The 15,442-nt window shown below is 43.3% G+C and overlaps 1 protein-coding gene across 2 annotated transcripts in view; it reads left to right on the top strand.

The window, feature by feature from the left end:
• ARHGEF33 (Rho guanine nucleotide exchange factor 33) overlaps positions 1–11,876 on the top strand; it is a 46,735-nt gene extending 34,859 nt beyond the window's left edge. Inside the window, exons 15-17 of one of the 2 annotated variants that reach the window (XM_034659629.1) lie at positions 1–127; positions 4,653–4,792; positions 11,747–11,876. The exon at positions 1–127 is cut by the window's left edge and continues 5 nt beyond it. In XM_034659629.1, the coding sequence (XP_034515520.1) occupies positions 1–127; positions 4,653–4,792; positions 11,747–11,876 (397 nt within the window). Of the gene's footprint in view, positions 128–4,652; positions 4,793–9,902; positions 9,955–11,746 lie in introns of those variants that run through there. The other variant, XM_034659630.1, reaches the window with a different exon arrangement.
• The last annotated feature ends 3,566 nt before the right edge of the window (positions 11,877–15,442 follow it).

Genomic DNA, 15,442 nt, shown 5'->3' with positions numbered 1-15,442 from the left:
CGCGCCGTGCAGCCCGCACGGCCCGGCAGCCGCCGCCGCAGCGGCCGCCGCCCGCGGCGCGCCCCGGACCTTCTTCCCCCAACAGAGGTCCCAAAGCGAAAAGCAGACCTATTTGGAAGTAAGGAGGGTAAAGTAAAACCAAACCCAAACCCACAGTGCCGGCAGCCCCGGGCCTAGATCTCCAGGGAGCAGCTTGGGCTCCCCTAGCGTGGAGGGGAAAGCGGGCTGGCCAGTGGGGGAGCGGAGGCCGCCGAGGGAGAGCCCCGGTCCGAGGCTTGTCCCTCAGGTGGGCCCGGAGGCGAGCGGTAGCGCCCGTTCTGCAGCGCCAGGGCACGAGGGCGTGTCCTGCACGTGTATGTATGACGGCAAAGAGCCAATAGAGAAGACGGACTCTTAGAGCTGTCTACACCGTCACCACCCTGCTCCACACCTCCCCCGTACAAAGTTAGGGGTGTTCTCTGCCTCCCTGCTTAAGCTGCGGCACCTCACAGTTGCACTTCACATTCGAAGCCCTGCACGCTAGTCCCAGACCTGTTTCATCCTCTGCCGGCACCTTCTCGTGGAACTGTTCAAAATACAGAACACGGTGTGCCGGCCTGCCCCACTCCCCGAACCCGCACTAGCCTTGCTGGTAGCTAGGGAGGAGGCAGGTTGCCCCGTCTCACGGTGGACTCCCTGCAAAGCCTGCGGCAAATGTGACCGGAAAAGGGTGTCACAGTCCTTTGCCCATTCTACTGGGACAGGGACAACACGATATAGTCAAAGAGGCCTTGACCTCCAAATACCTTCTTGGTGCCCAAATCAATGTTTAGTATTTTGATATCTAACCTTGCTCTCTGCAAGCCTTGGGACGTTTAAAGGGGTGTTTAAGTACATATCCATGGAAGGGCTAGTAGATCCTGAGCAAACAATTTCTCTGCATGTGATTCGAACAACGCAATTTCTGATTAAGCAGAGAGGAACAGGATAGCTTTGACCTTTGCCACCATTCTTCTTGTTTAACCTCGTTTGAAGAGTAGTGGTTAGGATTTACAGGGCAGCTCTGTATTGGTACATCATGAAAATGTTATAGTACAGGACTAACTTGCATCAAGCTCTGGAGACCTTTTGCCTAGGCTAGAGGAGGTTTTTCCAGGAATAAGGGCCCTGTGATCCACCTATTCCCACTTCCAAGTGAGTGGGGACAGATTGAGGATCACTGACTCCTTTCATTCATTCATTTCTCAGCAACATTGAGCACCTGCCTCCCACCGGGCTTTGTGCTAAGGGCTGAGGGTTCAGAAATGAATGGCACCTAAGTGTCTGCCCTCCAGGACCACTGGCTTATCACAGGAAGGAAACACAGAAACACAGAATTATAATAAATTGTGGGAACACGTGGGAAGGGTATTTAAACCCTGCTGGTAGTCAGACAGGGCCTCCTGGATAAATTGAATGTCTGAATTCAATTTTAAAAGCTGCCTAAATGAAGAGTGAGGTAGGGAAATAATGAAAAAGGCTCATGAGTCTTTTTTTAAAAAACAGTAGGGTGATGTTTTTCCTCTTGAATACTGTGCCAGGTGGGACTGGTGGACAGTAGGCCCGAGGAACAGGAAGGGTCTGGGTCATGAAGAACCTTTGAGCTTGTAGCCCATTTAGACTCCAGGTATCAAAGTCTGACTGGTTCCTACAGCGGGACCTTCATACGCTCAGCTAAAGTTGCTGAGATTCCCCAGAGTTCTGAGGTTTTTTTTTTCTGGCTTTGATTTTCAACTCTGAACTTTACACAATTCTATTAGGCAAAATTTCATAGGCAAATCAATCTTCGGCATGTGTCAAAGTTTAGAAGTTCATTAACAAGGGAAGTAGTTAGGAAATAATAATGCCAATTCAAATTGACTTGAGATGGGCAGAGATTTACATATAAAACCTTCTAACTAGTATAGTCTAAGCTGCAAAGAATGCTTTTATTTCACATGTTCATAAGTCTCCCCCCCCCCCAGTTAATATGTGAAAAAATGGGAGTTCAACAATTGACAGGGAAAAAAAAAAACTAACCAGAAATAACAAAATATATCTGAGAAACAAATAGTGAGTAAAATATTTGTGGCTATTTATCAGACATACCAGATAACAATAAACAATATATTAGGGACTGTTAATCAGACATCCTGAAGAGCAAGTTTCATCCCCTAAAAGTGTCAGACAAGAGTCAAGTCAGTTCAGAAAGTGACACTAAGGAGGTGTCAAATAGAGGTCAGTTACAAGAGGCCTTTTCTCTTTCAGTTAATAGTAAATTTTTCAAGCATGTGAATTTTTCACACAAAGTTTACCTTATTATTTCTGTTTTGGGACAAAATTTTTCTTTCTAAAAATTCAGAAGGTGTGGATTGTTGGGAATCCTAGAGAGGTGGAATGCAAAGTCCAAGTGGGCAGAAGCTGTGCGTGTGTGTGTGCATGTGTATATACACGTGCATGTACATGCATGTGTGCATGTCGGCAGGCATCTGTACGTGTATATATGTGTTTGTGTGTGCATGTTTGTGTGTGAGTGGTTGAGGTGGAAGTGAGATGGGGTTTTAGGTGCAAAAGATGAACCCTTCAAAAACACTATCTTTAAAGATGTCAGTTCTTTCTTGTTGAGACGCGTAAAGCTCCAACTATTCCATCTCCTTAAATATACTCTGTGTATCTTCCACCCCTGCCCGGCAGAGCCAGCCAACCCCTGTCTTTAAGAGTCAGGAAAGGAGGGGCGCCTGGGTAGTGCAGTTGTTAAGCGTCTGCCTACGGCTCAGGGAGTGATCCCGGCGTTCCGGTTCCCGGCGTTCAGGGATCGAGTCCCACCTCGGGCTCCTCCGCTAGGAGCCTGTTTCTTCCTCTCCCACTCCCCTGCTGTGTTCCCTCTCGCTGGCTGTCTCTCTGTCACATAAATAAATAAAATCTTAAAAAAAAAAGAGAGAGTCAGGAAAGGAGGCAGTATACTCTAGTGCAAAGAGCACCTACCTGGGTGTCAGGAGATCTGGGTTCTAGTCCCAGCTCTGCTATCATAGGTGTGTGCTTTTGGACAATTCACTTGGCATCTCTGTGCCTCCAGTTTTCTCATCTGTAAAAATAAGACAATATATACCTTACCTAACTCACAACGTTGTTGTGGGGATCAGGCCAAATAAGATAAAGTATGTGAATATGCTTTGTAAAGTATGGAATGCTATACAAATGCAAGATATTATCAAGATCATCATTGCACAGAGAGATTTTCCTTAAACTCCATATACTTAGTTCCTAACAGTCCCTAAAAGCCCAGTTTTCAAAATGTGGTCCTTAGGGTAGTAGTAAATGCATTTATTACATGGGAGCTTATTGTAATTGCAGAATTTGGGCTCCACCCCAGACCTACTGAATCAGAGTCTGCATTTTAGCAAGATTTTCAGGTGACTCATATAAACATTAAGTGCAGGTGGGCAGGAGCATACCTTAAACCACTGGTTTTTAAAATCTAAGTGTGCATCAGGATTACCTAGACCTAACTCCAGAGTTTCTGATTTCTGAAAGTCTGGTTGGGGTTCAGGGCTCTACATTTTAAATGAAAACTCCAGTTGATCCTGTTGCCCCGGGACCACACTTTGAGAAACACCACACTAAGCCATCAAGATGTTGCTCTCCATAGTTTAGTAACGACTCTTAGTAGCGTCTCAGAGAAACTCTACATCTGCTACTGTAACCCCAAGTTAAATTTTCAATGTCAAACCATGTTTCCTGAAAAAAAAAATCATCCCCATGCCTCACTTCACTGTCAGCAAGCAGTCAGTCACTCATCCAATTCATGAAAGTTTCAGGGTGGTTTTTGCTTTGATTCCTTGGGTTCTCTTCTGTGGTTCAAAATTAAGCAGCTATTTTAGGTTGCTTTTGTCTCAGTCACCTCACAGCAAACATTTCATTCATATGGAACATAAATATAAGTGCATATCTTTTATTTAGCACATCTCACACTTAAAAAGTAACTAGAAAGTTCACAGAAGATAGAGCCTTATTTTTTATTAAGTTTTACTTTACACTGTACATACAATGAATTAAGAATGACAAAAACTATACTAAAGGCGTATTTGCAGGTTGGAAGTGTGTGGCAGGCACACATACGCGCATGCATGTACGTGCCCACATAGACAAGGTTGACTTCTATTTCTAAACAGATCTGACCCCGCAAAACCTCCTTCCCTCGTTTATGTCTAAAATGGAGAGTTAGGAACATGAGTTTAAAACTAGCGTTACAACAAAGGAACTGCCCTATTTTGCAGAGAGAGAAACATTCCCAGAGACGTGAGGGGCCCATTGTTTTCCAGCAAGACAGGATTGGTGCCAGACTAGGAAGTTACTCTCCATACCCTTAAGATACTGGCTAACTCCCCTTATGTCCTGATCTTTAATTGTTTTTATGCCGTAATCCTACTCTAAGACTGTTTGCCTTGATACGTACAAAATACTTCTGCACTCAGCGGAAGTTTATCCTCTTTCCAACTTCTAATAAGCATAGGTTTGCTTTAGTTGAAATAGGGTGCTCACCGTTAGTCTTTGGGGTGGGAGAGGAAAATGACAAAGTTAAAAAAAATTGTCCCAGTCAGGATAACGGTTAACTTTGGAAAGAGTAAATAAACACCCCTCTTTTGTATTTTCAGGAGATGCATTTAGAAGACACCACCAGATTCTGTCCAAAGGAAGAAAGAGAAAGCGAACAAACATCTTTCAGCGATCAAAACCCCAGGCAAGACCAGAAAGGGGGCTTTCGGAGCTCCTTCCGCAAGCTCTTTAAAAAGAAGTGAGTAGCCCTTAGACAAGACAGCGTTGTAACTCATTTCCCTTTGGGCTAAGTCTTGGGGTTTTAACAGTAATAAGTTTTAAGTAGCCTGGTTTCACACAACAGCTTCAAGCTCAGTGCCTGCAGCCAATAGCCATGATTCCGTCAGGTGAAGATGTTTCTCATTGTAATCTAGAGTAAAAGCAAACTCAGCCCTGTCCTCTGCCTCTTTTAGCTCCACTTCCTTGTTCCCAAAATCACGTGTCTGAGAAGAGAAAGCCGAGGCGGTTCCCAGGGGAATGAGCTGGTGACAATCAAATCCCTTTAGACTGGGAGGCCTGGGATCCACTGTTGGAGTTGGGTGTAATGGGTGCTCCACCCACATCTCCCCACCTGTGGAAAGTTTTCCAAGGCATCTCAGCACTTCTGCCTGTGGGAGTCTAGAGTTATCCTGGATGCTAGTACATGTTTATTGGGACTTTCGCTAGTGTTTTCCTTAGCAGAAATGACGGAATGGATTTGGCTTGGGCCCTAGTTTAAAAAAAAAAAAAATCACTTTAACGACATTTCCATACTCCATAGGAGGCAAAACCAAGACATTTCCCTTCTGTGGTCCTTCTAAGACTCTAAGTCCTTGTTGTAGGAAATCACCCACCAGGCATTTTGGCCAGCATTTATCGGCACTGTCTTACAGACTGGGAGGTGGTGGCCAAACCCCAGCATGAAACGTAAGGAAGAGAGGTTTGAGCATTTAGCATTTGACCTGAGAGGAGTTCTCCAGTCTAGCCATTGTCTGCCTGGGAGACTACTCTCTCTTATCTGCACTGGTCCTCACGTCATCTCCCCCTCCCTTAGAGAGATTTTCCCTGCTACTCAGTTTCTCTGGGGGAGAGGAGGTTCTTGCAGTCAGTTTTAAACATTTCGTGGATGGGAAAGTTAAAGACACCTTAGCTGCCTTTGGAGAGTTGCTGATAAGTGGGGAAGTTGAGGGACATCACTTTCTCCTTGAGGGTAGAAGTTACTGGCTGATTTAGATAATGGTCTTGATGGAAGAGTTGGGTGCAGGCCTGGAGTGAGGACTTTTTTGGATGGTTTGTCTAATTTTTCTCCCATGGGGAGGGTGGTACCGAGATTAGAGGATCTCTGAGTGTGGGTCCCTTCCTGTTGTTACTGGAAGAATGAGGAAGAGAAAGAGAACAATTGTATTGCATTAGACACAGTACTACTCCACAAAGTCCCCTTTCAGTTTTGCTAAGGTACGTGTGACTGTTGCAAGATCCCCTTTATGCAGAGGGTGAGGAGTTAAGACTCGTATCCCTCTCTTTACGTTCATAGATTAGATTTTTTCTTGGCCCAGTGCCTTCCTCTGTCATGTTTGGCCAGGGTGGAGAGACCTGGAAGCAGACAACCCTCCAGGCTAACCTTAGGATTTAGGCTCCTAAATCCTTCTCAGGACTCCTAAGATAGGCACTGCTTAAGCCTATCTTTTTTCTAGACCACAGTATTCCCAAAACAAATAGCCACTTTTGCCCACTGCCATTTATAATGAGTGGGTACTGTCTGTTGGAAAACAGTGAGTCATGAACTCACCACTGGTTCCTTTACAAATTCCCATTTTTCAGAGCAATGTAAGAAAATGCTCTGCCAGTTATTCGAGGCAGGGGGAGTAGTCTTGTCCTCTCTTTATCAAGGGGGCGGAGCTAGGAGTGGGTAAGAGGAAGAACTTTCTAAAAATGCAGGTGCTGGAACTGGAGCTGGCTGTCTCATGAGGGAGTGGGTTCTCCTGAGTAGAAACTAGATGACCCTGGTCAGGGGTGCTAATGGAAGGGATTCCTGCACTGAGTGGGAAATTGCCCAAGATAAGCGCCTGAGTCCTTTCTAGTGCTAAGATTTGCTTTATCTGTACTTTGGCTTTGTTTTAGATCAATCTGAGTAATCACATCTTTTTAACACCTGGAACAAGAAATTAATATGGCGTTGGGACCTNCTCCCACCAACCCCCCGCCCCCAGCCCTTGGCACAATGCTGAGGACTAGCTGTGGACTCTCCAAATTCCTGTTGGTTAATTGCTTTCAGTCTTCTTGCACCTTTTGGGGGTCCTTCTTAGAGGGTTAAATGGATCTCCGCAGTCCTCTTCTCCTTTCTCATAGATCAGTCCCTCCTGCATCAATCACAGTGCCGCCACCAGTCCTGCTGCTGCCTTTGTATTTAAAATCTGAAGTGGTGTATGAATGCAAGTGAAGGGGCTGCCACACAGATGGCTGCTCCCTCTGGCAGGCTCTCCTGGCTTTGAACATGGGGGGTAGGATCGTGAGCACCCCCAGGTGATACTTGCGTGTCACCGGTGTCAGGGAGCTGCAGTGGGCGCCTTGGGACTCTGCACAGGGTAAAGAAGCAGCCTGAGTAGCTTCTCCTGAGTGTTCTCATGTAAGAACCATGGGAAGGTTGCTCCATTATGCTAAGACAGAGAGGAAGGGCAAGAAGGTCCCAGTGTAGCACAGAAAGGTCAGCGGCTCTTAACTCAGATGAGAACGCACCATTCTTCTCAGTAGTTAACCAGTCTTTCTTATATGCACGTGCTGTATGAGACACTTGTATAGGAATTGTAATGACACAGTCCCAGCTGTTATGTAGGAACTTGCACTCTGATGTCAGGCATGTGGACAGATACAGGGAGAGACATTTAGCTCCTTCTCCTCCCATGTGTCGGGAGGTCAGGCTGGCAGCAAGCCCTGTGACTTTAGGAAGTGGTTAATCCTGGGTACTGGAACCATGCCACAACCTGGCCTCAGAGATCCAAAATGGACTAGCGCCAGAACAGCCACCTGTGTCACATTTGGGGCTCGCTGCCTGCCTCCCCCACAGCCCTCTGGAGGCTCATTCCTGTCTACACTGACACCCTTTTTGTATCCATAGGGGCTTGTTTGGCTGGTGGCCCCACACACCCAGAGTGCTGCTTCGGGATGAAGCTAGGCATGGAGCCAGATGCAGCAGAAAACCCGAGAAAGGGTTCTCTTCCCTCTGAGGCTGGGAGGGCCGAATGCTCAGACCCACAAGGATTCAAAAGGGAGAGTCAAGTTGACATCATTAAAAAAAAAAAAATCCTGAAAAGTGCCCAAGATATTTGGAGAAAAGGTTGATGCTCTGATTATTTCTGTCTCAGGCACATTTGTCCTGGGTAGATACCAGGTCACATGTCCCTGAAAGCTGCCCAGAACTGATCAGAATTAAGACTACATATCTAAAGCTTGAAAATGTTGAGTGACTTTAAAAATTTTTAATGACGATCTTAGAAGCCAGGAACAGACCTAATGTGATAGGCTGATGCTGGACTGAATCCTTATCTCTGTGCCTTTGAGCAGGGAGTAAGGCAAACTGTCCCATTCTGGAAGGCTGTATATGGGGGCTGTTCAAGACTTACGTCTAGACTACTCTGAAGTGTGAGGCAAATGCTACTTTATACATAAATCTTGCACTTAGTTTATTAAGTATTCTTGGTTGGGGCTGTGGCACAGAGGAAGAGGATTATGTAAGACAGTTTAGGGGTAGAGAGTATAGAGGCTCTTTTTATCCTCAAATTTGGGGGGTGTGGAAGAAAAAGAATATGGCTTCCAAATGATTAATTCTGCTTCCTCACCCACTCTCTTCCTCTTTAACATTTTATAACTTATATACCTCAGACTGTCTCCTTCCTACATCATCACCTTCCCTGCACCAATCACATCAGAATCTCTCTATTTTCGTAATCACACAGACAGAATACTTCTACAGGGCCCCATGTCATTGAACATCAGTGAGTCCTCTTCTTTCGGTGTCTTACCTGCTGGTTCTGTACATGCCCAGCCTCGGCTATGGAACAGACCATGTAATGGAAAGTGGGACTACTAAAGAACTAATTGATAATTTACTCCACCTTCTTCTTTACCTCCTCACAGCCTATCTTACATCCTTCTCCCATTTCTTACCCACTCAGGCTCCTCTCTCATCTCCCATCTCATTTCGCTACATCACTTCAAAATTAAAGGAGATGGTTGAAGGCATAACATTTTAGATGACTTAAACCTCATTACAAATGTGTCTTAATAGGTCATTTGAAATCCATCACTAAGTTAAGGGTCTTTAGTGTACTAGGTTCTGTCTAGCACAAAAGAAGTAAAAGACATAGTTGTAGCCCATTAGAAACTTACAGTTCAAAGGTAAGGGTGACCTAGCTGATGGTTTAGGACCTAGAACATAGTAAGCACTCAACAAACATACAATAAATGAATGCTCATTTGTCACCCTGTTGATTACCACCGCTGACTGATTTGTTTGACAGGATGGGTGTTCCCCTGCTCCCTTACTTTTCATGTGCAGGTCTCCTAAAGCTTGCACAGCAGACAGTCTTTCCCATCAGAAAGCCAGCCCTTCTTAGGTCAGAGGGTTCCACGGCACTGGATTCTATTCCTCTTCCCAGCTCCAAATAAACTTACAAGGCTTATTTGTAGCAGATCTATACTTGTATGATCTACCCAGCTTGTTATTTTCTTTGTCTCTGTGGACTGAGTGGACGGAAGCGTAGCAACAGGTTATTCTCTTTCCATCAAACACTTGGATTGCTATGTGTCAGAACGTACTGGCAGCCACTGTACCCTTATCCAGCAAGCATTTGCTTTCCTGTCCCTCTAATGTCTGCTCAGATCTGCCCTGCTATCAACCAAAATGGCCCCAGGAGCTCAAAAGCCATTTCTGTTTTATAGATGAAGGGAATAAAAGCAAATACACTGGCCTCTTCTCCTAGATTCTGCAGGTCATTTCCCAGTAATTTAGGTATACATTACTTCGAAGCCTAATAGCCACATATTTGGAGGAGTCCAAGTGGCCACATACTACAAAGGGGTCAGTTAAAATTATCTTTAAAAGGATAAAAATAAGCTTATAGTCATGGCTACAGTAGAATGCTGGATTTTGAAAAGGATTGGCAAGTTAGCCATTAGTTAATTAATAGTTAATATCAAGAAATGTAGAGAAATTCACATACTTGGAGACACAGAGAAAGTGGTTTGTGAGAAGAGCGGTTAAAAAAAGAAAATACTAAGCTGAGTTTGTGGACTTTGAAAACTAGACAGGGCGATTTTGGCATTTGTTTCAGAAATGGGAACGCAACTGGTGAAGATTTCTGTGGTCCTTGGGGCTGGTGGTGACATCAAAGCTTTCCCATTTCCAGGTAAACACTGAACAGTTGCATGTTGGAACCATCAAAGTATGACATACTGGGTTTTGGAGAGCTCAGATGTAGCTAAGAGGGGGAAATGTGAGGTAAAGATTTTAAGTTTTGACTAATGATTTTCTGATGAGAAACTGCCATATGGGGGAACCATTCAGAAGAAACACCAGCCAGATTCAAATCTTGCTTCCTATCTCCCACCCCAAAACTATAGGCATTCCTAGCCTTCTGGATAGCAGAAGATATGGGGAAAGAATAAAATTGTCAAAAATATACTTCCTAACATTTTGATTTGTTAGGAAGATGATTTGAACTGTAGGTAGGTGGGAATTCTGAGTTGAGAAAAGGTGTGGAGTTTTAGGGTGGGGCATGTGGAGGCTGTTTCAAGGGAGAGTTCCAAGGGGGATTGTGAAAAGGAAAAAGGACTTTCACCCCACCAGATAAGAAATAATCTTATCTGATGAGTACGCAGATGGACTGGTATTGAGACAAAGAATAGTTTCTCCTCTGTGCACTGGGGTGTAGTGGAAAAGTGCTTCTTCCTGACCGGAAATAGAAAACGTGGTGGGCAGCTCTGGCTTCATCTGTGATACCAAGTATCAGGGTGAATAGTAAGAAAATCCAGTCAGTCATCAGGTTTCCAGACATCAGGATTTTAGTCTTTGTGTGGATCCAACTTCTTTCTTTGAATAATGTAAAGGGGTGTTTGAATTCTGCCCAATGAGTTCAGTAGATGATAGAGTCACGATTAACTTACCGAACAACAACAGTGAGGACTCGTAGCATACCAAAGATAGTGAAAGAACTTACCCTTCTTTTGTGGATAGTGGAAGCATGCCTGATTCTGCCTCAGCACACGGGGAACTTGTTCAGTTGTGTAGGAGCTTTGGACAAAGAACTTCATGTCTAGCATCACTTCCATACATCCTGCATGAGGTCTTTTGATATTGGTTCTTAGTGGGCTAGTTCTACCCATTCTAGCTCAGAGTTTAAGTTAGCCAAAGGTCCCCAGCCTAGCTTATCAGAGGTTATTTCCAGAAAGCCTCCTCCCTCCAGGGACTTCTGACATGAACAAACTGGAGAAGGTGCAGAGCTGGAATGGATTACCCAACTGGCTTAACCAAGATAAAGGAAGAATGCACCCTCGACTGGGGACTCAATTGGACTGATTTGAGTTGTTGACTATTATTGATTGGGCTTGGTCTCCTTTGTGGTGGTTAAGATTATAGCATCTCCTCAATCTGACTACTGTACTAATTTCTGCATTCTACCAAATGTAGCATATATGTGTGGTTGGCTTCAATAAATCTTTCATTTAAAAATGAAAACAAGCAAAAGCAAGAGTTTGTAATGTAATGCCCAAATTCAGTAATGGCCCTTGATAGATAACCTTGGTTGAAAACAGTGAATTCCATCCATTTCAATTTAAGGGCCTTGGTAATTTGTGGAGTAGTTACTTGGTTGAATCAAAAATAGGATTTCCTAAATTTTCTGAGCTTTTATTTCCCTTTTACAAAGTTATACACAATATCTTACACTAACATACACAGTTGTCACAATTGTCTCCATAAAGCATTAGAAAGATATTCTCTTTATGTTCGTTGCAAATTTTAGTTACACATGTCCTGAGTCATGATATTGAAGGGAAGTAAAAATTATTCCAGATCTAAGAGGCAACTGTTTAACAAATGCAAAACAATTTGGATAAAATATCTGAAAACAATTAAAACCAAATCAACCTGTACTTTATCTGTGTGCTGAGATTTTAGGTCCAGTGGATCAGAATACAGGGAAAAAACTAATGAGAATCCCTCAATGGATCCTTCACCCACCAAACAAGATTTCTTCAGAAACCGACTTGCTCTTGCAAATGACCTTGACCAAGGAACAGCTGTGTAAAACATACTTAAAGTTGTATTGTCAAGTGGTAAGATGAGGATAAAAAGCTTGTATATATCTGTGTAGGAATATATATATATATTGATGTATAAATCCCTGAGGAAAACTAATATAAATACTTACATATGAAACTAAATCAACATACAAGACATTGAAGAGATGAAGATTAGTCTATGGTTGAGAGCTGGCTTTTTGAACCTCAACACTTGGGAAAAGGGAAATGAAGACTTTTCACAGCATTACAGAAACACAGTAAATTTGGAGGAAAATAAATGTTTGTAAGAACAAAAACTTCCAACTTGAAGTCATTCCCCCCAATATAATATTGAGATGTAACGTGGATGTGAGTTTTCTGCTTCCTAGGCATTTACCTTATGAATTCATCCCAGTGTTCTTAGGCTAATACACACGATGTTAGGGAGCAGTTCTGTCTTGCCGTTTGTCTTTCAAAAACCCCAAGGCAATACCTAACATCCCTTAAGGCAAAGGATCAATGAACAGAGTTGTATTTTACATGTTGCCAATCTGAGTTGTGGAGAATTTGTACTTAAACCATGATATCGAAGTTTCAGATCTTATAGACACATTGATCTCCAAACAGGAAGAGAACCCCGAGAGCAGTATTTCTCTTCTACTGTGGTTATGAAAATCAGTATAGGGAACAATGATTTCTCTCGAAACTGGGAGGCCAAAGAAACATTTTCCCTCATGTGGGTTGTGCTATAGATGAGAACAGTCTAGAGTCTATGTGTTTTTGAGTATTCAGGATTCAAAGATCCACTAGTGATCCTGAGTGTCACATACGCTCATGAACAGGTGGATTGGGGAAAAAAGCACTTACTTAGCTACATCCTCTTTTTAAAAAGATTTTCTTCAGCCTGTAAAGAAGGTGGCAACACCGTCAGTGCTTTAGTGGCTTGTATATATCTGTGCACAGGGGTTGCTATGAAACACCAGGTCAGAATGAAAACTTAGGGCTGTTTTCCAGCAGTAAGCTGTAAAAAACCCCAGCGTTCTTATAGTTCAGACAGAGGAATCATTGCCATGAGAATTGCCTGGCTGCGGGGTAATAGAACGTGCTCCGTTTCTACACGGATATATCCAAGATGGTCCACATCCTTGACATGACCCAAATGTAAGAATAATAGAAACCATTTGGTTTGAACAACTTGTCTCTCTTCCCAGGCAGTCATCTGTAATAAATTAGAGGCATTTGGTTACTGCTTCTTCAAAATCTTGGTATTCAGACCAACTTTTTTAGAGGCTGTTGCTCTAGGAATGCGCTGTTTGATAGAATCAGGGAAGTTTTACTTCTGAGTGTTACAGGTTTTCTTCTACTTGTCTGATGATTAATTAGGAACTCATCCATTAGCATTTTGAACAATAGGTGATTTGGAACTCTTAAAAGATCACTGACAAATTTTGGGCATTTCCAGTATTTAGGTGTAAGCCAAGCTTTTCATTTTCCTGAAATTAACGAACCCCTTCGAAGTTAGATTTCTCTCCATTGGTAGGCTGAAGGCGGTTTGAGGGCAGTGCCGGAAAGCACAGTGCAGAACTGACTGGACATGGAAAAGTGAAGCACAAGTTACAGTCTTTTAAGTAAAATGTAAAAACAATAACGTTTCTTTCCCCTTCATAATGTCGATCATAAAAATGATCGATTACTGGGAAGGTTTCAAAACTCTCACACACCTCCCAAATTTTCATTCTGGTAACATCTTTTGAAAAAAAGTCTTGATGTTACATCTGTAGCACAACTCAGTTTTGTTATATTTTATGAAACTAGCCTATAAAACTGGTAATAATTAGTGCTGCTACTCTCTCCTTCACCCGATACCTGGGTTTTTCTTGTAGCTTTCTAACTGCCCCCAAGAACTGTCTGTTCCCATCAATCCTACACATCTCTGACACATTAATATTCCTGAATACTGCATTGTGTGAAACTATTTGAATGTTCTTACTTGTCAGATTCTGAACATCCAAGGTTGTCCTACTCTCCAGTGTGGCTCCGTATCTTTTCTCTGGCTGCCATCTCCCACTTCGCCGGCCTGCTGGACTACTGTGCCTCAGCCAAGCTGGGCTTCTATTGCCCGCTGGCGGGCCATGCACCTTGCTTCAGGCCTTTCCCCAGCCTCCTTCCTCCCTGCCAGTCTTCGAGGTCCAGTTTAAGTCCGCCATCTTTCTGTGGTCTCTGGTGCTGTAACCTATCTTTCGATGTATTTTGTCTTGTCTTCCCAAGAAGAATGTAAGTCCCTTCAAGGGAAGGAACTCTGACGAACTGTGACGTACATTTTTAAATGCCTTTCCGCCTCTAGAATAGTACACAGTAGGCTACAGAGAATAATTTCTACTCATAATTCGACAAAGAGCTTCAGGGTTGTCACTTTACCCTCCTGCCTTTCTTTCTTTTTTTAAAAGAAAAATACCAAAGAAATAAAATACAGTTGTCTTCAGAAGCAGTTTTTGCTTAAAGGCAAAAGGCACCACTGCCACTTTCACAGCCTCTAGAGGTAGAAAACATCCCTCCACTTAAAAAAAAAAAAAAAAAAAAAAAAAGGTTGCTACTTTTTTCTCTGTTGTCCTGGCTTGTTTCATCATCTTACTATGTAGTATTTTATAAACTGACAGCAGAGATAGGATCTTTAATGAAATTTCTTAATGACATTTAATGTTTCAGTAAGGATGAAGTCAGGGTGAGAAAGAGTCTTGCAATTCCTGCATCTGTGAGCTCCAGTCTCCTGGAGAAGTGCAGTTTACGCAGAAGGCCACAGCTGTCTTCTGGAAGTGTCAGGGTTCATGAGCAGAAAGAATCACTTCACCAAAAGATGAGGGGGATCTTTCTGCACAGGTCAGGAGCAGCACCCGGTCCCTTCTGCAGCCTGGTGTGGTCTTTGTACAAGCCCGAGCAAGGATCGCCCTGCTTTTCTGACTCCGAAGCTGGAACCTTGGAGGGGAGGGATTTGCGGAGCAGTGCTCTGGGGGTCCCTGTAGGGGGTGGTTTCATCATGGGACAAATGGTTTAAACCTGTTGGAGACTTGAAAGCAGAATGTTACATGTTTGTCCAGGGAAAACCCTGTGAGTAGTGCTTTCTATAGTATCTCGTGTCTCGTTCACTTATCTTCTTCAAGTCTTTACCAATGTGTTTCTTTCTCCATGAGGGCACTTGTAAAAATTCAGATTTCTGGATACTAGCTCAGTCCCACTTTATTGGAATATTTGTGAGTGGGGCCCAGGCATCTGCATTTTAAATGCACTGAGGTGATTCTTTGGCCCACTGACGTTTAAGAGCCATTACCTCTTAGACCAACAAATTGAATGATCTAGTATGTAAACTTCAGCACTCAGATTCTATCCATAGATGGAAACTTAGGACAGAATAAAGAGTTGATTACACTTACCTTGAACAGAAAGTTGGTAGTTCATCAAAACCCAAATGAATCTTTCTGAATTCTTACATTTATCATCTGTGACCTTTACTATCACATACAATAAGATTTTGGTTAAAATATACTTGTACACAGGACTAGTGTTCTTTAAAATAAGTCGGTAGAATTGATTGTAT

This window comes from Ailuropoda melanoleuca, chromosome 4 (genome assembly GCF_002007445.2).
Source record: "Ailuropoda melanoleuca isolate Jingjing chromosome 4, ASM200744v2, whole genome shotgun sequence".
NCBI classification, from domain to species: Eukaryota; Metazoa; Chordata; class Mammalia; order Carnivora; family Ursidae; genus Ailuropoda; species Ailuropoda melanoleuca.
Note: the sequence above shows the minus strand (reverse complement) of the source record. Positions and strands in the feature narration are given on the sequence as shown.